General features: G+C 39.2%; 1 protein-coding gene and 1 long non-coding RNA gene across 4 annotated transcripts; one reads left to right on the top strand and one right to left on the bottom strand.

Moving 5' to 3' along the window:
• Nucleotides 1-9,208: 9,208 nt before the first annotated feature.
• On the bottom strand, nt 9,209-13,577 carry sub1b (SUB1 regulator of transcription b). 2 transcript variants are annotated; one of them, XM_044197060.1, is made up of 5 exons: nt 13,489-13,577; nt 11,393-11,462; nt 10,508-10,627; nt 9,971-10,079; nt 9,209-9,784 (listed from the first exon to the last, which is right to left on the bottom strand). In XM_044197060.1, the coding sequence occupies exons 2-5, from the start codon at nt 11,459-11,461 to the stop codon at nt 9,705-9,707; spliced, it is 378 nt and encodes a 125-aa protein (XP_044052995.1). In that variant the 5' UTR covers nt 11,462; nt 13,489-13,577; the 3' UTR covers nt 9,209-9,704. The 2 variants fall into 2 exon arrangements, with proteins under 2 accessions (XP_044052995.1, XP_044052997.1); XM_044197062.1 differs by having other exon boundaries at nt 11,393-11,465; nt 13,489-13,565.
• On the top strand, nt 11,472-20,256 carry LOC122876563. 2 transcript variants are annotated; one of them, XR_006378091.1, is made up of 2 exons: nt 11,472-12,852; nt 17,669-20,256. It is a non-coding gene; the product is annotated as an uncharacterized LOC122876563 (long non-coding RNA). The 2 variants fall into 2 exon arrangements; XR_006378092.1 differs by having other exon boundaries at nt 11,472-13,215.
• The last annotated feature ends 6,460 nt before the right edge of the window (nt 20,257-26,716 follow it).

Raw genomic sequence — 26,716 nt, 5'->3', positions numbered from 1 at the left:
CTCTGGACAAGGACCAGCAGCTTTTTTCCCCAGAGCTGGCTTCCTACTGAACTCTGCCCCCCGCTGATTCCACTGTCCCCTCATACACCTTAACTTTAAATGCTATATTGTTTTTGCTGCTACTAATTTGTTTTTGCTACATGTACCACATGTTCATTTGCACTACCGGATTATTTATTTATACATATACTGCATCATTTGCACTCCAGTACTCTGTACTGAATACTGCAATAACTCATCTACTGCACTGTTATTTCTGTCCATAATTTGCACTCCTTAATATTCATTGCACTGCTGTTCTGCCCAGTCCAATTCATTATTGTACATATCCATCAGTATACTTCTGTTTATAGTAATGCCATCTGTATATAATGTCCATAGTACCACTTGTAAAATATTTTCACAATATTGCTCTATCCTGCATTTATGCACACACTTTATATCCTGCACTTGCTAAGTGCACTTCTGGTTGGACCTAAACTGCATTTCGTGGCCTAGTACTTGTACATGTGTAATGACAATAAAGTTGAATCTAATCTAATCTAGTCACCAGGATAGTGGTCATGCCTTTTGCAAAGCCTGTTGGGTTGATTTTAATATGGGGCACATTAGAAAAATTACATGAGCCAACATATCAGCTCCCAACGGCACATAAATGTTGGCAGATGTAACTCTGTCCAACATTTCAGCCTTTAAACTCTCCGCGATGACAACCCTCGTCCCTTCTATGAGCAGCCATCTAATAGAGTAGAGCTCACTGCAGTAAGTATGGTATGGTTTAAGCTGAGCTGGCAACTCCTCTCTCCCTCCCTCTTCTTCTTTATGGTGTTCCTCCCTTATCTGCTGTGGGAGGTGGGCAAATGTGTATAAATACAATCAACAAACATCTGGACCTCTGTTTCAAACTCCTGCCCCTCTTCTGTCAGGTTGCACACGGTGAGTAGAGCTTTACCAGCCACATGTACCATCTTGAGACAGAAACGTGGTATTCTAGGTGGCAACTGCTTTGCTCCATAACGGGGTCACAAAGTTTGTAAGCTCTCTGCTTTCTCAACCCATTCTCATTCCCAGGTCATCTATTACAAACGCTTTGTCAAACCCTCCGGCGTCTCAATAGACATGTGAAAGTTACCCTTTGGTGTCTGTATAGATGTCTGGATAACTTAACAGTTAAATGTAGATATCCTGATTTACATTTTACACCCACACATCTGGACCAGAGGACGGAAGTAGCCCTCTGGATTTTCAAAGTAAATGAACAGTGAGTGTTTTGAACCGTGTTGCTGCAAGACGCAGCTGTACCATTATGCTGTGAGAGTCTTTTTAAGTAAGTTGAACTTTTATGTGTTTGTTGTCTACATCATTCTCAGTGCGACGGGTGATGGGTTTGCTTGATGGGAGTGGGAGAGTTCTCATACGAAGCCACACAACACTCCTATGGAAGTTTTTATTGGACTTTATTATTTGTAACCAACAGAAGACAATCCACAAATGTGTATCATAATACACAAATATTTCACTATCCACAAACATGTATTTTTTAATTTGTGTTGTGTAAAGTTCTATCCACAAAAATATGGCGCAATTTGCAAATACGCATAAATTAATCTGTAAAAACATTTTAATTTCAAATGTAAATTGTTTCACCACAACAAATACATGTAAAGTGATAGATATTCATTTGTGGATCAGTTTTTACATACAAAATGGGTTTTGCACATTTGTGGATTTTTGTCCAATCTGTACCGCAACAATCTTTAGAAAAAATCCACAAATGTGTACTATAATACACAAATATGTCTCGATCCACAAACATTTTTTTGTGTTGTGTAAAATCATATCCAAAAAATATGGAGCGAAGTTTGCATGACAGGTGGTGAGATTCCCTCACATGAGCTGACGGAACTACAGTCTGTAAACTACTGGAAGAAGGCTGAACAAGAGTCATCGAACAACCGGAGAAAACAAGCTGGCTTCTACCAGGAGGTGAAAGACAAGGTGGAGCATCTTTATTTAACCCAAAGGTCATGATTCAGGATCGGGTGCATCATTGTCATCTCCAGTTGAGTGTGCTGTGCTTGCTTACTTACTGGCATTACCTACAGTTTGCTAAAGTTAGTGTTAGCCAGCTGTGGCAGTGCTGTACTAGCTTGCTCATGTTAGATCATTTAGTTCGGGGCCCTGTTTCAGAAAACGGGTTTAGTGAAAACTCTGAGGGAAACTCTGGGTTTTCAGATCCCAGGTTTAAGAAGTAACTTTGTATCAGTTACCATGGTAACTGACTCTGTGAACCTAGCCTGCTCGCTGTTTCTCAGTGTCTCCTCCCTCTTACAGAGCCAGACACACTGTTTCATTTCCTCATTCATTCAGTCCGTATCAAAACGCATTAATTAGTGGAGGTTTACTGTCAGAATCTCAATCCTGGTTGGATATTAGTTTGGTACTCAGGACTATCTTAAGTTACCGCTTTTATGTCATTTCTTTGAACAGTGTTTTTTGCCCTCACATTCAAATATTACACAGCATCAAGTTAGCTCAGAATAGAACCTCTGCATGTCCTTCTGTTTTTATAACACTGTGACTGTGCACACAAGACAGTTTGTTAGAGCTGTTCCACTAAAATGTTTATTGCACATAATGTAGTTTAAATGGTAAAAATTTGTATGAAGCTTTAGACACGTAGGATCAATGAATAATTATCACTCATGATGTGATTGGTCGCACTGATGGAACATAATTCCTGTAATATCAGAGGTTTTATGTTAATATTTCTGAGTGAGCAGGACCGTGGTGCAGCTGTGGCTGTCTCCCTCTCAGTGTGGCATGCTAACAGCAGAAACACAGGAGAACTGAAAACTCTCTCTTACAGCAGCAATGCGAGGAACTGCGTAAGATTTCTGCAACAATAGTTAGCACCAACAGCAACTACACAAACTCTGCCAGCTAACTTTAAGAAGCAACTAAGGAAGTTAGCAGCAATCTAACTGTAAGGAGAACAACAGACAGAGCGACCGGTTCCTCCGTCTGCACAAACGGACTGCACAGCAAGGACTTTCTTTTTTTGGAACCAACATTCTTCCCTGCCTGGCTCATTCCAACAGAACCGCCAAATAATAACAGAAACTTCAAAGCAACTTCTTCCATTACAAACTGGTAACGCAACCACTGAACCTATAACTGGGCATTATATAACTTCACATAGCTTAATAGTGTACTTGGCTATGGACAGGACTGTGCTACTTTTGTGAAGGTATATGTATTGATTTGGTTCATTGAGTTTTATTGTTGTGTTATGGAGTAGGTTAGGTTAGGTTAGGTTATTTGGTAGCCACATGTTAAGTGATGTTAGTGATGTTCACACAGACCTAGGATCTTGCATGCAACTAACAATCCTCTTACTAACCTGGCACTGTTTATCCTATACAGTTCACACGTACACTCCAATTTGGCATTTAACAGAGCCACACTCTTTAACATATATGGCTTTTCCATCCTTTTTGAATTTCCTTTCTTTGTCTAATTATGATGGCACTTCTCAGCTCAGCCGACATTTTGAGTTAGATTTCTTTTGTTTGACGCCATCTTGGACCTAGCAGCCATTTTGGCCACACACACACACACACATACACACACACACACACACCTTTTGTTCTGTAGTTTAGTGCATTTTGGGTTAGACTTCATATTTGTGTGTGTGTTTGTGTGTTTACGCTTTGTTTATCGTTTAATAAATGCGTGTGTATAATTATGCTGGTTTCTTTAATGTTGCACAAGAGTGAATAGTTTGCCAACCTCTTGTGTTGAACTCCAAATCCTTCAACCTACAAGCTATTGATGGTAATTCTGGTTATATTTATTCATTTAATTATTAATCTGAGTTCCAAATTGATAGTTTAGTATATTATATGAGACTCAATCAATTGATTGGCTATAAGTTCTTTTCTTTAAGAAGAGTGGTGCCCCCAAGGACTTTATTCATTAAAGTTATTATTTATCTATCTTTGATAATCTTGATAGCCAAATTGAATTGATTGCATCTACACAATTTGGTGCCCCTTTAACCATTGTAAATCCCAACACACTAATTTAAAAGTTAAATGCTTTGTAAGCCATGATGTCTCTAGTGTGTTTCTACTCTATGATTATGGGAATGATGTGACTTGTGGATTTTCTCCGAGATATCGCTGACCCTTTCATCCCTTTCTTTCTCTCCGTCACCTCAGCAGCACCTTGGCCTCATCTCTCCTGTCCTGTTACCATCACTGGACTCCAAGCCACCATCAACACTGCATTCTACTGCTGCTGGACGACGCTGGACTCTTCTGATTTTCATCTCCATCTAAACTTTTCTGTGCAACTATATAGTTTACTGTTGAATAGTTTATCACAATGTACATGTTTTACATTTATATTTAAATACATATGAGCCTACTTTTGAGAATTGTGTCTTGTAGTACAGTCTAGTATGAACAAAGTATAATGAGAATTATGGCATAAGTCTTGTCTTTTACGTGTTTGTTTCCTGATTTTAAAGGCTGCACTAACCATACTTTTCTGAATTCATTAGACTGTTGTAGCTGTTCTGTTATTTGCCTCATGCCACTACCATATCTCCATTAATAGGGGCTGGCCAGCTCTGTTGAGCTTCTATTAATTGGTGTTATTGTTATTTTTGTATTTCCTAATAAAACTGGCCCTATAACCAGACCCAAACCTGATGATGCTTAGTAGTGAAGCTTGTGAGTTTTCATCAAACGCCGTAGCCATGATGGCTCATTATTCGCCATGAAACAGGAAGTTGTTGTAACTTGACTGTACATTGTCCGATGCCGAAATGTGGTTTAATATTTTTATTCTATTACTGCTGTTTTTATATGTTTATATGTTATGTTTTATGTGTTCGTTGCTTGCTATGTGAAGCACTTTGTAACTTGTTTTGATAAGTGCTATATAAATAAAGATATTATTATTATTATTGTTATTGACGCAAATTCAAAAAAGGGAACTGTTCCTGTAGTGCATTTTTTGAATTTGTGTCTGGAGGAATATAAACAGCAGCAACAGAAACACTGGTGAACTCTCTGGGCAGGTAGTATGGTCAGCATCTTAACATTAAAAACTTGACATCTGGGGAACATTGTCCATCAACTTTGCCTACGTTTGAGCACCAAGCATCATTGATGTAAACCCAGAGTCCGCTTCCCCTCTTCTTAACGGAGTCTTGTGTTCTGTCGGCACGGAACATGGTCCGCCCGTCGAGTGCAATAGCACTAGAGCACAACAGTCTCTGATTTCCAGTTGCTGAGTTAGCCTGAGTCTTATTTTATTTTCCTGCGACGAAGACATTAGCCAGAAGTAGGCTGAGTAGTGGAGTAGCCAAGTTGGGTTAGCTTAGCTCTTAGCCCGATTATCTTCCGTCTCTTCCTGGGGCAATCGCACCGCTTGCAGTGACGTTTGGTCTAGCTGATCTGGCTGGATGGTAGGAAGACGTTGTGAGCAGTGATCATCTCATGGTCCGCTGTACTTAATCCAATCCCTGCACTTCCTTTTCTGACGCTGATGAGTGTATTTCATGCTTTTATAGGTAATATGTGCTTCAGTAATAACGGCGAAAAAGTAACAAATTAAAACAAAAATGTAGCAAAGTTTGAGGGAGCTACTGGCTGCCTCATCTGCATGCAATGTCATCACCATGGTAAAAATAGATTTAAATAAGCCAAAAAGTTAGCTTTATGAAAAAAATTACACCTGGTTTGGTTTGTTAGGCTCATTCAAGCCGAACTTTTCACAATAAGCCCAGCTTTTCTGAGCTGCTTTCATGGACTGTGTACTGGATAAAGTCAAAATTAGGGCCCTCAGGGGACTGTCCTCTCTCCCTTCCTCTTCACCATCTACACCACGGACTTCAGCTACCACACAGAGTCCTGCCACCTTCAGAAGGTTTCTGATGACTCTGCTGTGGTGGGATGTATCAGCAGTGGTGATGAGTCTGAGTACAGGGCTGTGGTGGGGAACTTTGTCTCATGGTGTGAGCAGAACCATCTGAAGCTCAATGCGACAAAGTCTAAGGAGCTGGTTGTGAATCTACGGAGGGCCAAGGCACCAGTGACCCCGGTTTCCATCCAGGGGGTCAGTGTGGACATTGTAGAGGAGTACAAGTACCTGGGAGTACACATGGACAATAAACTGGACTGGGCTAAGAACACTCAGGCTGTTTACAGGAAGGGCCAGAGCCACCTCTATTTTCTGAGGAGGCTGAGGTCCTTCAACATCTGCCGGACAATGCTGAGGATGTTTTATGAGTCCGTGGTGGCCAGTGCTATCCTGTATGCTGTTGCATGCTGGGGCAGCAGGTTGAAGGTAGCGGACGCTAACAGGCTCAACAAACTGATCCATAAGGCCAGTGGCATTGTGGGGGTGGAGCTGGACTCTCTGTCGGTGGTGTCAGAGAGGAGGATGCTGGCCAAACTACATGCCATCTTGGACAGCGTCTCCCACCCGCTCCATGACGTGCTGGTCAAACAAAGGAGCACCTTCAGCGGAAGACTCATCCCCCCAAAATGCACCACAGAGCGCCACAGGAAGTCATTCCTGCCTGTGGCCATCAGACTCTTTAACTCCTCCCTCTAAGTGTCAGTCTGTATGACCCGAAGTCACTAAACTGGACATTGATCATTACATCTCTGCAATACTTGAATAATTGTGCAATATTCTGTGTTAATACTCCTGTGCAATATTTCAGTTTAAAATTCCCTATTTATTGATATTGATATTACTCATACCTCTATTACTGCTGTGCAATATCCTCCGTGTCATTATAATCTTAATAAGCTACACTTAACTTGACAGTTCATGCGCTATTACCTTATACCGTATTATTATCATCAACCGGTAAACCCACTTTGTACTTCACACTTATTTTATTTTATACTTATACCCACTTGGTACTTCATTTATTTTCTGACCTGTATTATAGTGTATTATATTTTTTTAAGGGAAAAAGATTAATTTACTAAAAAATATCATGAGTTTCAAATGGTCTGTGTGTATTTTTATGTAAAGCCAGATACTAATTAATATTTATAATATTTTCTTTTAATAAAATATTGAGGATTGTACAGCTTTAGTTGGATGTATGCTCTCTGAGTGCTTTCTAGTTTTAAATGGGTCAATTGGTATATATTTCTTTTGACCATATACAGTACATTTGGTACAACCACATACATATTTTCAAAAGTTCCAATCTTGTGGTGTTAGTTCTAACTCTTAGTTTACGTTTGTATTGAATGTGCCTTATTGTCTTAATTGCAATCAGTAAATTAGAATATATTAATAGTTTATTATTTATATTTATACCTATATATATATATATATATATTTATACCTATATATATATATAAAATGTTATACAGTCACCCAAATGAGGCCATATAAAGCTTTGTAAATACCCCCTTTTTCTGGATATCAACTTTGCGTATAGATGATTTAAAAGCAGTGATTTTTGTGTTTAGATACCTGCTGAACACTCAGCATCAGTATGGACTTCATTACCTTGGTCCACAAGGCTTTTTATTTTAATTGTAGAGAAAATCTGACAATTCAACAGAATAACAGGTTATTTATTTCTCTCTCTATTTCGTTTATATGTATATATGTATATATAAATAATCCTTGTCTGTTCCTGGTCTCTTGGACAAAAAAAATTAACTTATACTTTTATTTTTTGGAAAATCTAGTTTTTACATAATTTCCCTACACTTTCATTCACTGGGGTCTCCAACCTGCAAGTTGCTCTTCGAGATCGGCACCGCGAATCAAGTTCAACCACCAATCACAGGGCAGAGTCCGCCCCCTGACTTTTGATGGATGAAGTTGGCACATTTATTTATTTCGCTGCAGCAACTTACACTAGGGATAAATGAAAGTATATATAAATAAATAAATAAAAAAAATTACAAATAGATAAATAAATGTGTTAATAAATGAAAAAGTAAATACATAACTTAATATACAAATTAATAAATATATAAATGTCTAAATATATGAATAAATAAATGCACAAATAAATGGAACATTTATATATTTAATGTTTAATTTAATTTGTGATTTTATGGGGACAATTAAGCATTAAATTACATAATTATTTTGTATTTATTTAAGCATTTTATTATATAATTATGTATTTAAGCATTTTATTATATATTTATACATTTTTAAGCATTTAATTATATAACTATTTATATATTTAGTTTTGGCCCTTAAAACCCTCCATACACGCCTTAATGCCTTATAAATAATAGTCCTCCCTCCGTCCCTGCTCACTATACTTGCTGTTTTCTCTGTTTTCATTGAGCTGGGCGCTTTAGCAGGCAGCTCCCCCTGCTGTCCACAAGGAGCCTCTGCGCCCCAGCCGTTTCAAAGACTCCCCCCAGCCTTTGGGCCGCACCTCCTCATTTACATATAGCTTGAAAAGCCAAATGTCAAATACAAAATGACAAATGCCTAATGGCAAATGAAAAAGAAAATTTTAGCGAAATTTAGTCAAAGGTCAAATGCACAAAAAAACGTATTTTGTTTTTTCTATTTAAGCTTTTCAATTTCCCATTTAGAGATTCATATTTTATGTTTACCCTTTTCTTTTAAATTTCACTTTTTTCATTGTCATTTTCCTTTTTAAGTTTAATTATCACCTGATTATTCCTAGTTGTGTAGTAAAATAATATTTTTAATTTGATCTCTTTTAATTTACTATCAGGACTTTTAATTTGAATTACAACCAAAAGTATCCTCCATATGAAGTGAAGCTAAACTTGAAAGCTAGTCTACACGAGTTAGTATCCATGGTAACTTATTTAAACTTCCTTTATGAAACACAATTAAAATAAAAAATATTTAAAAATAAGCTGATTTTGTATAGTTTTGTCTGCAGGTTTTTGTGCCATCTATGTCGGGTCTCCCTTGCAATAGAGGGTTCTGATCTCAATGGGACATACCTGGTTAAATAAATACAAATAAATACTTCACTTATACATAGGCCTATCTGTATTTTTACATGTACACAGCTATTTACTTACACACTACGGCCACACAAGCCTCATATTCACTGGTCCACAACTCAGTCTTTATGACAGAGCTGGTTTATAATTTCTACAAACCTGCTTAGGTAATGCAAGTGTAATACAATGCTTTCAATAATTTAATATGCCAGTTTGTTTAATAGAATCATTTATTTTCAAAACATAACCCATGGTTCACCATGAAGCTAATCACCTGCAGGTACAACATGACAGATTGGGCTCGGCTTTCAGAAATGAAGAGCACTGATACTGGGTGCTACATATTACAAAGGTCCGATGAAACAAAATCTTATGATATATATTTACTTGATATTCAAACTGTGAACATGAACTTACACATTAACTGAACAACGATATTAAGCTAGTGCCTTGTTTTTATTATTCAATACAAAAGCTGTATTGATGCACCCTACCCACCAACTGTAATGATCAACCACCTACTCATCCACCCATACCTTTACTACAACAGATCAAAAACAAGTTTCACACAGAAAACCAGAGTATGCAGACGACACTAGATCTATACAACTACAAATTAAAGTCCATTAGAAAACAATCCCAGGCTTTTTACAAAACTGATTAGCCAACATGTTCAATTAGTTCAACAGTTAACATTGAACGGAATGCTTATATTCTCTTAATCGCATCATCAATTTCTGAAATCTGGTCCTTCAGTTGGTTCCACTGTTCAGGATTCAGGGAGATACCTACAAGAAATGTAAAACAGAGTTTCAAACTGTTCCTTACACCACAACCGCAAACCACTAAAAATATCAAACATGCATGCATCTTTCCAGTTTCTCAGATAAATATGTACCCTATGTATATAATTGAAACTTATCATTAAAACATACAGTATCTATAACATATGCAGAGCTTATTGATGTGATTACCTTTTTTCCCCGGCTTCATCTCCCCATCTTGGTTCATCCAGTACTCTCTGATGTCAATAAGGACTTTACCTTTGAAGTCCCTGACGCTGACATATCTCATCTTTCCAATCTGTAAGAAGTAAACTGTCAACTGGACTTGACTTTTCTACACAAAATATTTTTGGGATCAATACATTTTATGTCCTTTACAATACGAACGAATACTCAACAATACCTAAATCCACACAAAAAAAATGAAGGTACAATATTGAAGGTATTAACATAAAATATTCTTTGCAACAGTAAAGAATATTTTATGTATTGCATATATAAGGAGTTTGTGTAATAGTGAATTACAACGGAATTAAAACCTTATTTGATCTGATAATCTGCTTCATGAATAATTCAACTTCATGAACTTGAATTTTACATACTCAGATCTAGCACCTACTTTCAAAATTGATCTGCTGAATAAAAAATAATTGTTAAAAGTACACAATGGATGCAATTTCTGGAGAGTTTAAACAGCTGAAACTACAGTATACCTGTGATACCCACCTGGAACATGTTGTCATCACTATTACTGCTGCCCTTGGATGAGCCACCTGGCTTGGAACTCTCTCCGCTCTTTGGTTTTTTGGCTGGTTTCTCCGGTGCACTTGACTTCTTTCTTTTTGCCTAGACAAATGTACAAATACTTTTCAAATTCTTGCCCCCCATCATATCCTTACCATCCACTCCAGGGTTAACTGGTATACATAGAGTGGAATAGTAAAGAATAGTAAAGCACAGCCAGTATCAGTAGACTGGGAGAAAATTATATGAAGAAAAGCATCAAAGGGAGCACTTGAGCATAAGGCAACATTTTTATTTATCAGTACCAAGAAGCATGGTAAATGGACTGTACTTATATAGCGCCTTTCTAGTCTTTTTGACTACTCAAAGCGCTTCAACAACATATCACATTCACACACTGATGGCAACTGCTCATCAGCTATTTGGGGTTCAGTGTCTTGCCCAAGCACACTTCGACATGTGGGCTGGGGGAAGCCGGGATCGAACCACCGACCTTCCGATTGGTGGATGACCCGCTCTACCACTAAAGCAGAAGCAGTAACAGTATCAATAAATTCCTAGCTATACCCATCCCTACTCGTAGTTGACATCACTCCTTTAGTATTTATGTCCACAGGCTTGTACCTTTGACTTTTTAATAATCAAAGAACCAGATCTATTCTAAAACAGCTGCTCATATTTTTTACTGGTGAGCTTCGGGAGAGTTTCCTGCCATCTAGCCTTGAAGTGCATAAACTCTCAGTCGCCTAACATTGCCTGTCTATCTCAAAATATTATCTCCTTTCAGTGCTTCAATTTTGATGCCAAGACGTATTATAAGCACATGGATAAAGTAAACAAATCTGAAGTTCGTATTAAAGCACAAACCTTGGTCTCTACTTCACTGTCGGAGTCACTTCCAGATGTGGAAGACAGCACTTCCTTTGATTTTGGCATTCTGCTGAGACAGGGATCAAATATCAGACCTTTATTTCAGTGCAAAACCACCACGTGTTCATTTAAAAGAGTATTCAGTGACAGGTTTATTCTAGACTCACTCCGCGGAGACTGACAGTCTTTGGGCATTACTGCACACGAAACCTCTCTTTCAAATTAACTTTCACATTTTTCAGTCTGTGTAATTTAAACAGAACATATTACAAAATACTAGTGTGCACACTACAAATGTAATCCTTAAAAGGAGCATTTGTCTATCCACCTGCACTGTGAAGGGATCTGTTTACAGCCAGTATGGAAAGGAGGAATCATTACAGACACTAATAACTCTGTCGAAGTAAATATGAGCATGTGTGCAGGTAGGTAATAAAATATTTGCCATGCTTTTTGGCAATAAAATGTGTCAGTCTGTACAGCATTTTACACACTGGAAAAATACAGGATGTATTTCTCTAATAGACAAGGATATTAGACTGACTGGTTTAAACTATTTATATTAGTTTTGTTTATCTTATTATTCTATTTCTAAATACATTATTTACTCAGACAGTATGCCTACTATGCTGTTTCAGTAAGGGACGGATGTCTGCAAGGCAGTGAGTAAATAGGTCACTTCACTTAAAACTGACTGCAATTAAAATCAGACAGAAACCAGTTCAATGAGGGTCTCGCTCTTGTAGTGGTTTTTGGTTTTTTGTGTCATGGTAGCGGTTCCCAAATGTTACAGGATGTTAGCATCTATCAGTTTCGAAAAATCCTTTCCCACTTGTGACAAAGAACTCAGTCTCAAACTGTGCTGGAGCTGATGAAACTAAAAGTCTCTGAAGGCAGGAGTGTGCTGAACACTGGGGCTGTGTTACTGTTGCTGATGGGTTCAATACTGCATGCACCCATCAGTGTTACCTGATGGGTGCATGCAGTATTGAAATCACCCCACAGAATTAAATCATGTCCAAATTGTACAATTCGATTTCTATACAGTAACAACTCTTGTTGGAAACCAGAAAACCCCTACAGGAAGACACGCAGTGAGGGCAGAGCTGAGCGTTAGCCCGGGCGCTGCTCCGGTGCGACAGCCCTGACCGCCCGGGCGCTGCTCCGGTGCGACAGCCCTGACCGCCCGGGCGCTGCTCCGGTGCGACAGCCCTGACCGCCCGGGCGCTGCTCCGGTGCGACAGCCCTGACCGCCCGGGCGGTGCTCCGGTGCGACAGCCCTGACCGCCCGGTCCTGACTAATGACTGGCGATGTTTCACTCTTAGCTGGACAGGACCGGAAAACGGGTTTCAAGTCTTTTTATCGGAATACTTTTTCATCCAGGCGGTTAGAGGGCTCTTCGAGGGTTAAGGAAATAACGTCACCTACAAAACTGCGCTAAGTGCCGTGAGACATGGTGAGTTTAGCAACCATCGCCTGCTAATTATGTTTCTAAGAAAGCGAAGGTTGCCACTGTAATGCACAGCCGGGGCGAGCTGTATGTAGGACCGCAACGTTGGTTCCGCATCTGCGGCGGAAGGGTTATTTAGTCTGCGCAGTTTACACAGGTTTAGGATTGGGCGATGCATAAAAACACTTTGCATATTTGCCTCTATGAGCCTTCGTTTGATTATTGGCAAAGCAGCGTTTTAGCGCTTCGATTTGCATTCCGCGGATATTTTTCTACGTTTGACTTCAGACAGGATCAACTTGGAACGACATCTCATCTCGCTACCTCAGTAACACTTCGTCATACAACGTGTTTGATCGACTGGTTGCTGTAAGAAGACTGTTCTTGTATACGGGCATGGACGTTAGCTAGCAAGCTAAACGCTATCTGGATAGCTTAGCCACGGTAGCTAACGTTAGCAGAGTTGAAGCCCCGTTGCACATGTATGCTGTCTCGTTATGTAGATGACATTAACTTTCTTTAGCCAGTGCACTGTAACTTAATAGCTGTGCAGTAAAACACCGACATGTTCTTCTAATAAAACACAAAACTCGTACGCAAAGACACGTTTTAGCATGTTCTTTTCAAGCTGTTAATGCTTACATGATGTGATGTAGCAGAGCGGATCTCTGGACAGGAAGCGGAAAGCTAACTGGCTTTCCGGCGCGAGTTCTGCCTGCCTGCGCACAACCGTATGGAGGGAAATCTGTGTCAATATCGGAGCACAGACTGAGAGTCGCAAATCATTTGTAAACACAGATTCCTTAGATTCGAAATCCACAAACAAACACATCATGACCCACAAACAGAAATCAGTGACTTGTATTTTAAAACTCAGAATTTGAATGAATGCGAAAGGATTTGTCTGCGCTGTGGGTCATATTCTCTTTGTAGATTGTTTCGTATTTGTTTTCAGAATTTTGACTGGGACGTTAACTGTTTCGTTGTTTTACAAATTGCAATTTCTACAAATGCACTCTTCATTATTTGCAAACAAGCACAGTCTAACTTATATTTTCAAACCACTGTTTCAAGACATGCGTACAAATTCCGTACAATGCTCAGCATTCATGTGTGAAATCTGTGTTTGCGGATCGCTTCGTATTTGTCTACAAATCATTTTAACTGTTTTACCATGGAGAGTGTGAATAGAGCCACAAATGTAGTCAGCCAATCAGGGTATTGCTTGCTACGTGACGTCACGACTCTTCAATAAGCCTTTCAAAATAAGAGCTGAAACCTGTCAGAAACAATGTTGCCAACTTGGCAACTTTGTCACTAGATTTAGCGACTTATTCAGATCATCAGGTGAAAGGCAAGAAACATATTCAAATATATTATATTGTACTTCATTCCCATGCGTGCTGCGGCTCTTCTGCCAACAGTGTGTCTCTCCCTCTCCTCTTGCGCTGTGCGCAGGCAGTCAGTGTGCGGCAGCTTCACTCTCTCTCTGCGGATCTCTGGATCAGGATGTTATAGCTTGTAAATCTACAGGGTCATCCACCAAACGGAAGGTCGGCGACCAATTCATAACAGAAGTTATCTCATTGCGCTTTTCCTATAGAGCAGGTCTAGACAGAGACCCAACAAATCCCACCATGAGCAAGCATTTGGCCACAGTGGCAAGGAAAAACTTCCTTTAAGAGGCAGAAACCTCGAGCAGAACCAGACTCAGGGTGGGCGGCCATCCGCCGCTGCCAGAGAGAGAGAGAGAGATGTTCACCTTAAATCCAGCCCCCGAGACACCCTCCATCCCAAAGCCCTCCAAACCCAAGAGCTGAGCCCAGAAAAGAGTCCCCTATGTCAGTTGGTCCTGAGATTAACTGCCCCCTCTCAGACACACTCTGATCAGTCTCACAACAACACTGCTTTCCAAACACCAATCAGAGTAAACCAAATTATAACGCAATGTAAAGAAACTTATTTAGAACACTGGAAAGGAGAAACTAAAAGACAATATGTCTTATATATGTTATATGTCTTACCTGTTGGACAGGTGAGGTTGTGACAGAGATGCACTTCCTCCTACAATGTAAAACAGTCAATGAAATAAGGAACATTTACTTTAACAAGTTCAACTCTGTAATCTCAGATTTCAAAGAGCTAAATGAGCTCTCAAAAATAAAAATACTCCTAGGAGAAGGAGACAGGGCAGATCTTGCTATTTGTATTTGTACTTTTTTAACTGCAAGTCTACAATTTTTATTATTATTATCTTACTTATCTGTATATATTTTATTAGCACATTTCTTCTGTTTATGTATGTTTTATTTCACACTTGCTTTGGCAATGTTAACATCTGTTTCCCATGCCAGTAAAGCCCCATTGAATAGTGAATAATAGTAAGAGAGAAGAGTGAGAGAGACAGTGGTTGTTATGTCCACACCTGAAGCACACTTTCACTTTTTCATCTGTGAAATTCTTTGCTTCATTTTTGATATTTCCCCAGTGTTCCACATCCCTAGAACCAGTCTGTGATGCTGGGGGTCAGCACGTCTAGGTCTTTGCCTGCTGCCCGGCTGGCAATGCACTTTTTTTTTTTTTAATTTTATGTTTCACTACTTCACTACTTACTGTTTCCCACTTGCATACAGTTTTAATCTTTTATGCAGTTCTGCTGAATACATAATGCATCTGCTGCTGTCCTCAAAAAGACATATAAGGCATAATATAATAAATACATTTCATGTTTGGTCTTGTTATATTTAGTATATATTTAGTTAGGCAGGACTGGCCGCTGGCGGAATCCGGCAGGAAAACTGGTCCAAGACTGAGGAGGCACAGTACAAAATCAAGTCAGTCAGTCAGGCAGCAAGGCAGCTGGACATCCTGGGAGGGCAGAGTTGCAGAGTTGTAAGCTGGGCTGATATGTGGAAGATACCACAGGCTAAACTCAGTTTTGTCTAGAAGCAAAGTAGGGATTTCAGGCACAACTTCACCTACTAAGTTGCATGGAGAAGGGGAAAAGTCTGAAGAGGTCAAAACTCCAGCAACACTTAACAGTATAAAGAACAACTTTATTTTCAGACCAATGCATTTTGGCTTGTAATCTTCATCAGGGTCATAATGAAGCAAAACATTTAAAAAGGTTACACAAAGAAAACCATTTAAATCCATACACATATCCAGTGCCAGTGGGGCACCCACGCATAGATGGGCTGGGTATATGGTCACGTGGCAGGCCAATCACATTCCGAAACTGGCAGAGAGGCAAGGGGAATGCAGGGGCAGCTTGTAAAAGAGGAACCCAAAATGTGCTTATATAATGTGGCATACTTACAAAGTGCTTGATTGAGATTATAAATATATTTTTAAAAATACAATTTATAAATAAAATAAAAGAGTACCCAATTCCCCATTGTCCGACATGTATGTGTATGTATATGATTGGTTGTTGGTTAACCTTTTTAATAGGGATGCACAATCCACTTTTTTTCAGTACCGATCCAATACCGGTGTTTAGCGTTAATTAATAAGCTGTATGCCTCACTGTGTGGAAGAGACTGGGATCATTCTTTTATGTGTAAGGCAACATCAGGCTTGAATTAAACATTGCGTTCTTAACTTTGTAAAACAAAATGTTACAAATAAATACATAGATATAAATTGACTGAATTGTTCTTATTATTAAAATAATAATCGTGCTCCGGCAAAATCTTCAATATTAACAGGAATTACAATTCAAGTGTAAAACTTTTAAATGTAGCAACATATTGGTCAAAGCAGAATATAAGGGGGACCTGTCTCGGAGGCGTGCATGACCTTCTCGTGTATGCGCAGTACCCCCAATGACCTTAACGTGCACACGTATGATCTATGGTGCACGAGCGTCCTTGAGTGATGGGAGATGCGGACATGTCCGGTCACACCTTCCTTTCACACCTCTCCCCAAGACCATTTGTTGTCCCCTAATATGGGGCACGGATGTTGTTAAAATGGTGTAAGTGTTTTGGGAGTGGCTTTTGACATGGTGCAGCTATATAGTGTCGTTGTGGGGGACAGAGCATATACTAAACAGTGAGTGTGGGTCGACGGTTGCTACATTTGGACAGATTTTTGCATTGTTTCTGGACAACGGCCGGGCATCTTTTCCTTTTTGCACTGATTCTGTCAACATCAGAATACAGGTAATCATTCAGGGTTCTTGACTTCAAAACGACCCATAAATCTTGCTGATGCTGATCTCCTTATTATCCTAGAAAGAAAACGTCCTCCTCTAAAAACCTGACTGATTTTCTGGATCAAAAGGCACGGGTTCCACAGTATGAATGGGATGTGGAAGATTTTAAGGTATCGGGATACTCGGCTCGGAGGGGCACCTCTGACACGGATAAACTCTGCCCCATTACATCTAAAGAATGGGAGACATGGTTTACCACTGGTTTAGTAGTCCAGTGGTAGTCCAGTCGACACATTATTCAGATGGTCTAAGACTTACAAGCGCTCTGAAGGTCTCAAAAGAAAACCTTTTGACATTGATAAATGAGCAGACTCCAGAGGATGATAAGGAGAACAAACCGGAGCGGGCAGATCCCGGCATATGCACACCTTTGCCCAGACCAGCATGGCCTGATGAAACTCAAATATTCCAAACCTCTCTCCTGTTTACAGGGCCATTCTAAACATTTGTGCAGAAGGATACGCAAAAAAAAAATGTAAATGTTGAATATTTTGAATGTTCTAAATTAGCATATGTTTTGTACAGATGTTTTGTGAGATGACTTATGCCTGGTGTGATGTGCCGCCAACATATAACATCCTAATTATTTTCCAAAACCCCCAGATGATGGCAACGACAACTCCTGGGTGGATGACCTCGGAAAAGAGTTGGGGAAAAGAAATCTGACATTTCTTTCTCCTGAAGAAAGACAAGGAGACGATACCTGAGGCACAGTTTAATGCAGATTGTTTGGACACTCTGGACTACTTTGATTATGATACCCCATCTAATCCGACTATTCACAATATTATGGAGGCAACAATAGCCTATTATTTACACAAAATTCTTCAACAAAGAGCTAAAAGAAAACTGTGTATATTGTATTTATACAGGTGAATTGTACAGACAATCTCACTCATGCACTGACATACTTCCCTTGCATTATATCAAAGGGCATCTGGGAGAAATTTTTACGCAGAAGCACATGTACTGGATTGTCTTGGGATCGTATCGCCTTCTACGTACGACATTCAAGACATTGCTGCAGGTGCTTTGCAGAAATGGTTGATGAGCTCAAGAAAGGATTTACCGTCGCAGCACCGCATTTAAAGACAGCGGCTAAAAACATTGTTTCTTATGTTATCACCAACGTTATGCATCATAGTAACAAACAGTAAGAGGGGTCAGGAATAATGGCAATAAAACGTCCGCCTGGATGAAGGGGGAGTTCCCAATCAAAGACGCGTCGCCGAATATTAAATAAGAAGAGCGATACTAAGACAAGAAAGAATACACAAGCAAGGAGAAGCAAGTCGGCAAAACGTGGTAAGACAAGAGATATATTCTAGCAGGAATGGCTTTGGTACATAATGTGTCGAAAGAATGTGCTAAATCGGAATTAGATCTGTTTATGGTGCCTTTGACACAAACAAGTATCGATAAATGTGCCTACATCGAAATCCCCCCTCTAGCAGCCATTTTGGACTCTACGCCAATAGAATTTTTTGTTCCGACTATCTGGATCTGAACAAGACTTTTTTATATACACGTGTTAAGATTACCAAAGCTAACGGGGGAAATCTGGCACAAGGAGATGAAGTAGGATTTATCAACTACCCAGGTTGTACAATATTTTCACAAGTGGACATTTCGCTGGGGGATGGGCTCATAACAGAGTCGTCAAACACCTATCCTTATCTTATGTTTTATAGAATGTCTTTTAAATTATAGGAAGGACACTCTGCAGACGTAGTTTGGATCTGGACTATTCTGCATGGATACTGCAGGACATATGGAGGATGAGACAGTTGGAGGAGATAACGAAGGTCTTGTTAAGAGAATGGGGTATACAGAAGGAGGCCGTGTGGTAGAGGTAATTGCACCTTTACATTCTGATTTGTTTTTTCAAGACAAGTTAATGATAAATGGTGTTGATATTAAGATAAAATTTATAAGAGCTAAAAACAAATTTTGTTTAATGCATAACACTGTAGATGACTTTCAAGTCAATATTCTATCTGCAAGCCTGTTTGTAAAGAAGGTCACAGTATCTCCTGCTGTTAAACTAGCTCATGCCAAGGCTCTAATGCACAGTAATGCGAAATACCCTGTCGACAGAGTATGTCTCACAAATGTCAGCATTCCTACAGGCACTCAGGTTTATAATCAAGAAAATATATTCTTGGGACAGATACCTACATTTATTGTTGTAGGATTTGTAGATCATGATGCCTTCACAGGTAGTTATGCACGTAATCCGTTTACATTTAATCATTATGATATAGAGTTTTTATGTTTATATGTTGATGGACAGCAATAGCCCTCAAAGCCTTTTCAACCTAATTTTGCTAGGAGTAATGCCATTAGGGAATATCACCAGTTATATTCAACAACTGGAAAGTATCTTAAAAACAACGCTGCATCCATTACCCGTGATGAATTCTGTAGAGGATAATGTTTGTTTTGCTTTAACCTGGCCCCTGTCTCATAAAAAACGGGAATGTCAGATTAGAGGCTCGGTTTAGAAATCCTCTTCAGCGAACAATAAATGCAGTTATCTATGCTACATTTGATTCTATAATTGAGATATCATCAAGGCGTCAAGTTCTCATTGACTTTTTCTAATTTGAAATAATTGTAATATGAATACAGTAAAATTGTCGGAAATTCTTGATTAGAAACAAAGTCTAATACCTTCTTACTTGAGCGGCCAGCATTGGGTCGCTATTTACGTCAATAAGCCGGGTATGGGATTATTCTTTGACAGTTTTGGGAATCCGCCTACATACTCACATTTTCCAGAATAATTTTCTGGCTTCCTTAATAGAAATTGTGAGTTTATGCAACGTTCTGTAAAACAGGTACAAGATGTGTGATCTGCTGTGTGTGGTCAACATTGTATTTTTTTTTCTGTATCATATGGATAATGGGTTATCGTATGATATGATGAAATATACTAATATTTTGTATGAAAATGATTTTATGGTTTGTAAATTTGTGAAAAAAAACGCCCCTCGATTGCATGTGTTAAAAATCATTTTTTTAAATGCGTCCAAAGTGTACAATCAGAGGATTCTTTTAAATATGTGTAAAGCAACATTATATACTGCATAATTATTGAAAAATATTTTAAATAAAATGTAAACATATACATGTACAATAAGTTTTGTTATTGCCTTGTAGATCTAAATAAACAACTCTACAATGATAAATGTCTGCTTCTTTGTCTTTTATTTAAAAATAATCAAAGATATACATTTAAAAATGTATCCAGTCATTCACACGTGTTTCAGGAGATAAAAGGTTTGTTTCAATTTGTTTTTCAATTTGCTGTTTCCTTCTGCTAATAAGAGGAGTAGGGGCGTCAGACGTCGTTCTCTTAAACTCTTCGATTTTTCTCTTGACTTGATGATTTGGTACAACTGATAAAGGAACATTCAACATAGCCAATGATTGTAAGTATTCGTTCCATCCTGTAGGCCGATGACTGTCAGACACATTGTGAGCAGCAGTCACGCTTCTTATCAAATCATACACATGCAAGCCTTTCATAATATTCCCATTAAATACAAATTCTCCTTGTTTAGTTCATGAAGTAATGTTCTTTGAGGCTGACATTTTGTCCAAAATATGTCGTGCCTTATTCTTGCTGTTTTTTGGAATGTTTTTAAAAATTTCCTCAATCACAGAGTCTTTTCTTTCTTGAGCCGCCATGTTGGCCTGTTCTGAACCACGAACATCCTCCTCGACTGGGATAGACAAAGTTAGCGTTTCTTATCCCGTTCTCCCTGCTTTACAATTGTGAGAAATCTCTGCAAGGCGATGGAATATTTTTTAGCCTTTTCATGAATATCTTCAGTTTTCTGATCCAAAATGCCTTTAATAGCACAATCTAATTCATTTTCTGCGGTCTCTCGAAAAGACTTGTGCAGGTTGTCTTAAAAGATCAAGTTGATGTTGAGGCACTAAAACATTTTTTGAGCATACTTAGTGGTCTTTTAATTCTGTCTTGAAGCAATAAGACTCGATATAAAGGGCACAGCAATACTCAGGAGAGGCAAGAGAAGTCCTCCAGACTGGTTATTCAACTTCTTTTTTTTCTTTGACACACACCTTTTTATTAGCAATTAGTCTAATCCCCGCCTTCTTCTCTTTTAATTGTTGATACTGTGATTTGTTTAAAGGTATCTTTCTTTTTAAAACATTGTATGCTATCTCGCATAATGTTAACGTAACGTCTGAGGATGCAGATTGAATGATAATCTCTTTCTGAGAAGGAGATGCTCCATGCAACATTTTCAGTAACGACAAGTTTCTTCTGATGCGTTCGGACATGCTTTTATTTCTTCTTAGACACATACACAACAGGCAGGTCAGAAAGCAGATCAGCTCTGAGCCGGAGATGATCGGGTGTCTTGGCTTTATAATCAATCAATAGATACCCGTAAGGAACACTTCATCATCAAAACACTCCATAAAAATTTTCCATTGCCCAGGAAACATCTGCCTTGCCATTAGCATGACTTGGTATTTAAACAAAACAAGATAATTTGTGTTTAGATTAACACAAATTTTGGGGAGTCCTGCTGGTTTTACCTTGAAAAAACTAATTCTGTACCAAATATAAACAACTCAAGTTTCTATGATGCACATACTTTGTAAATACATTTTGCACCTCAACATTATTACTAGCCGCAGTCATCAAATCATCAATAATCAGCAATTTTTTTTTATTTACAGGTAACAATGCATCATCACATAAAGACAAAGGCAAAAACCTTCAGTAAACCTTCTACCAACTGATTTGGGTTTGTTTTTTTTTATTCCTCACTATTGTGTCTGATATCATAAGAGTCACTAGGGCGTCGAGTGTGACCACGGCAGCATTGCGCACATTCAGAGTGATTCCTTTACATTTCAACATTTCTTGTTGTTCAGCGTCTGATAAGCATAACATTTTGGACCACCGGACACAAATTCTACAATATTATCATCACCTCCAGTGTCTCCATTCATTTCATCAGTTAGGTCCCCTAAAAAGGGGCCTGTCTCTGGGACCCAATCTCCATTCTTTGCCATAACAACAACAGTCTGTGTCAGAACAGATGAATCTCTCCCCTAGCTTGTCCATCAAATCATAATCTTGCATGAGCCATCGTAAAGGCTCACATATATATATATATATATATATATATATATACACACATATATTTATGTTTTTAACTTTAGCAGCCTGTGCCATTCTGTATCTCCACTGAACAAGAGCAGCATCATCAGATACAAATGCAAACTGTCTGACATCATACTGATCGCTAAACATGTAGTGGGCAAAATGCTCAGGGTCTGTCACTAGTTCGCATGTAGCCTGGTTTTCACACATCGAAAAACGACCCCACAAAGAGCTGAGCAACAGTTTGTTGATGCTTCACACAGCTTTGATGACATGATATGGACCAATTTGTTCTTCTCCATGATTGAGGGCATGCAGAATTTCTATCATGTTTTTGAAAGCCTCACATTTAAGCCACTGTATAGACGCATTAGAGAAAGACTTGTTTTGATTGATGTAAGCACCATCACATGTCAATGCCAGTGTGTCAGGGCGCAGGAATTGTGTTTTAAACACAGCCATACAACATGAAGCAAGTGTGGTGTGTAATCAAAAGGATCCAATTTAGAAGCACTCGATAAATGCTTCACAGTACATAATGCACGCTTTACGCCACACAACAACATCATTGATCCCATACGCTTGAAGCTCAGCCTGGAAATCAAACACCCCATGAAGATCTATAATGTACCACTGCATGAAAGTTGCCTCGTCTTTGTCAGATGTTGTCATATCCATAAAAATATGGATCTGGATACAGACCTACACAGTTAGCATTCTCGGCTGTGTTGAATAGGTGTGGGAAATAACCTTTTTTGGCATCTTTGAAACCCAATGCGTCGGAAGCTCTCGATTGACCCATTGAAAACTGAAACAGAAAGAATCGAGCCACCTTTGTTTGTATACGTCGTCGTGCATTAATATGACTTTGCTATCAAGCATAAATAGTCTTGGGGTGATTATTCCAGCATGATGTAATGATCAAATCCTGACGCATTGTGCGCCATGAACGTGTAGATTTTGTACTTTGGCTGCCTACATTTTTTCACAAAGAGATTGATGCAGTTTTCATCAGAGGCACACCATATTTGGTTTTCAAAATCAATCGCACAGACAATAACAGCATTGTGTTTGTTGTTCTGTGTTCGCATTTCAAAGTCATAAAAGATATATTTAGTCTGGGACGGTGACGGTTTTTCTGGTTGAATGAAACACTGATGTTGTGTGTCTGATTTTAACAGATCCCACATCTGTCACATCAATGACCACATTTACCTTTTTGACATTTATGCCCCACTGCATTTTTGCTATAGCTGACTGCGTACATACGACCACAATCGTCACAATGTTTTGCCTTATCACACAGACTAGCTCTTTTGCTGTGTTTGGTTTCTGTCACGTTTTTGTGCCTGTTAAAACAAGACGAGATCTGGGCACCTTATGTTTTTCTAATGCTTTCGCTTATGACACTCTTCAGACAGACATATATTGCAAAAATATTTGCATTTGTGGTAAGCTGGGCTTTTATAACCCTTCTAACAGGATTTACACACATAGTCACTTCCAAAAAATCCTGTTTTGTTTTGTATCATGTAAAAATGGTCCTCGAACAGATAAAGCCATGCTGTGTCTTCCTGGGTTTGATCTGCTTGTAAATCATTATCTGGTTCAATAAATTCTGAGGCAGCACGTTTCAATATACCCATTTTTTGCAATAGTTTAAGACTCAATTCTACATCCTCATCTAATGTGTCAATTTCGTTTTCAATATTAATGAAGTTTTTCGAATGGGGGTGATGGTCCATTTTCTCTTCACTGTCTGAATCTGTATCACTAACATAGCGATTGATTTCATTCCCTATATCTGAAAACCGCTCTCATCATCACTGATTACAATAGCGCAACGTTTTCCATGTTTGGATTTGAATAAGCATTTACGACTCATGATCGAACACTACGAATAAGATAAGCATATTTGAATACAAAATACTCACCCAAATCTTTGGAATCCAGCATCTCAACAGGGTCCACATCTTTTGGTTTCTGATATTCCATAGGCCTTGCTAAGGGTCTGTCTGAGACACTAATAGTATCGTTTTGATCATATAAAAACACGCACACAAACACACGCACACACACACACGCATTGTCAATTACACAGGTTAAATCGTGAAAACAAAACAAAAAACAATCTTATTTAAAATGATTTTTTAAATGCCAAAATGCGCTGGTCTGACAATAAAGTTGTTCTTTACACAACAAGTGTTGTTTTGTCGTCTTTAAATTCAGTTTCCTCATCAGATCCACTTACTCCCCCCCAAGCCCCAGCAACCTGACAGGTACATCTTGGAAGAAAAGGGCCACCTCTGCAATACCCCAAATGCCAGCCTCCAGCATATCCTCTCCAGCTGCAAGGTCACACTTGCTCAAGGCCCATATATGTAGAGACATGACCAAGTTCTCCGCAAACTAGCAGAGATCCTAGAGGCAAGCAAACAGAGGCCAACCTCCTCCTCAAAAACAGCTGATCTGCTTTGTGAGGCAAGGGGAGACTATTCATGGCACCAAACAGAAGGAGGAAGCAATCCTGACTCCTGAGTGCAGTTGGGAACTGAGGGTCGATCTAAACCAGCAGCTCGAGTTCCCAACAGAAATCGCCAACTCTCTACGGCCAGACATGGTGCTGTGGTCGGCAGCCACCAGCACAGCAGCGCTGGCTGAGCTGACAGTCCCTTGGGAGAATGGACTAGAAGCAGACTATCCACTGTGTGTACAGAGGTCGGGGGGAGGATGGTCACCCACCCTGTAGAAATTGGACGCAGAGGCTTCGTGGGAAAGTCAACCAAACAGTTCCTCAAGAAGAGCGGAGTCAGGGGCCCAAAGCACACGAAGGCCTTGATAGAGCTGGTAGAGGAGGCAGAGAATCAGAATCAGATCAGAAATACTTTACTGATCCCCGAGGGGAAACTCTTTTGTCACAGCAGCTCACTGTCACGTTAGTGCACACAGGAAGAGAAGTTCTAAGCAATAAGAATATAATACAGTAAAATACAGGTAAGATAAATTAAGTACAAAGTGGATATAAGTATAAAATTAAAATAAGTGTAAAGTACAAACTGGATTTACCCCCCACAAAGCTGTTATTGGTTTTATTTATAGTAGATTATTTATTGTTTTATCGAATTTAGTAGTCTTGTTTTTGAATATTTTTATTCCTTTATTCTATTGATTTGTATCTTATGATTCTTACATTTCTAGGCATTCGCCAATGGTTGGTTTTATTACTTTGTGTAACTAGATAAATAGGCTGAAAAAAATGAACATATCCCTTTCAAACTGTGACATAAGCATTGCTATTAATTCTGGCCCATTGCTAGTTTGTAGTTCTTTTATCCATTCAAATCCTTCTTTAATAATAATAATAATCTAGCATTCTTTTATATCAGTATCTACATTTTTTAAGTCCAGAGAATCCAAGAATCCAGAGTCACCTCATCGTGGTTTCCCTGTGACCATGGGAGCTGTGTTGTTGGGAGCAATAGCTCCTGGTAGAGTCTCCCAAGACAAATTGGTCCCAGGGGAGGGGACAGACCAAGAGCAATTCACAGACCACATGAATCAGCCAAGAAGGAGCTGCAGCACCTCGTCCGGAATAGGGAAACCAGGGCCCCTCGTGGAGCCAGACCAGGGAGGGAAGCTTACTGGTGAGCTTCTGATGGCCGGGCCTTGACCCATGGGGCCTGGGTGGCCACAGCGCCAAAGAACTACCTAGGCGTGCTGCCCCAGTCACCGCTCTGGCAGGAAAGGAAGCAGAGCTAGTGCGGGGGGAGCAGTAATAATTAGATATAGCTGGGCTCACCTCTACACATAGAGATTCTATATCTCATCTGGTCTGGAAACACCTTGGAAACGTTGGGGAGAGGAACATGTGGACTACCCTGCTTAGCCTGCTGCCACCACGCCCCGGCCCCGGATAAGCAGCAGAAAATGGATAGATGGATGGAAGGATCTGTGTAGTACTTTCTATGGTAATTGTTTCCTTCTTGGAAAATTAATGTAATTCACATGTTGTATTTTACTGAATTTGTGTACTGTAGGCTTGTAGAATCAACATGTTTTTCTGTATTTTGTGTATATCCTTTAAAGAATTTTATTCTAAGTATGGGATGTTGTCCTCTTCGGGGTATCACAGTGTTTCCCAGTGCTGCCCTGATCAGTCCAGTCTGGGTGTAGATCTGATGACACGTCTGTTTATGTCTATATATCAGGGTTCATACAGAGTCTTGAAAGTTTGGAAAATGCTATGTTCTTAAGGTTAGGAATATGCTTGAATTGGAATATACTCCTTGAAAAATGTTTGATTTTCAACATAATAATGGTGTTTCATCTACACAATCACTCGTGTAAAACAAAATCTATTATTATTTGAAATGAAACAATCCCATCGTCATATTCAGGGATGCAAACCTGTCACCTTTCGGTGAAAATTGCTGTTTTGAATCCAAGATAGGTAATTTGTGTGATTCGTGTAGATCCAATGAGTTTTTGAAATGGGGGGGGGT

The sequence above is a fragment of the Siniperca chuatsi genome, linkage group LG5, assembly GCF_020085105.1.
Source record: "Siniperca chuatsi isolate FFG_IHB_CAS linkage group LG5, ASM2008510v1, whole genome shotgun sequence".
In the NCBI taxonomy this organism is placed as follows: Eukaryota; Metazoa; Chordata; class Actinopteri; order Centrarchiformes; family Sinipercidae; genus Siniperca; species Siniperca chuatsi.
This window is presented reverse-complemented; position numbering and strand designations above follow the sequence as displayed.

What these genes read in the sequence shown, in the direction of transcription:
- sub1b (XM_044197060.1), bottom strand. Translation starts at nt 11,461, where the DNA reads ATGCCAAAATCAAAGGAAGTGCTGTCTTCCACATCTGGAAGTGACTCC. An exon ending in GTGATGACAACATGTTCCAG is followed by an intron (nt 10,080 to 10,507) that starts GTGGGTATCACA and finishes TACTTCTTACAG; the next exon opens with ATTGGAAAGATGAGATATGT. An exon ending in GATGAAGCCGGGGAAAAAAG is followed by an intron (nt 9,785 to 9,970) that starts GTAATCACATCA and finishes CATTTCTTGTAG; the next exon opens with GTATCTCCCTGAATCCTGAA.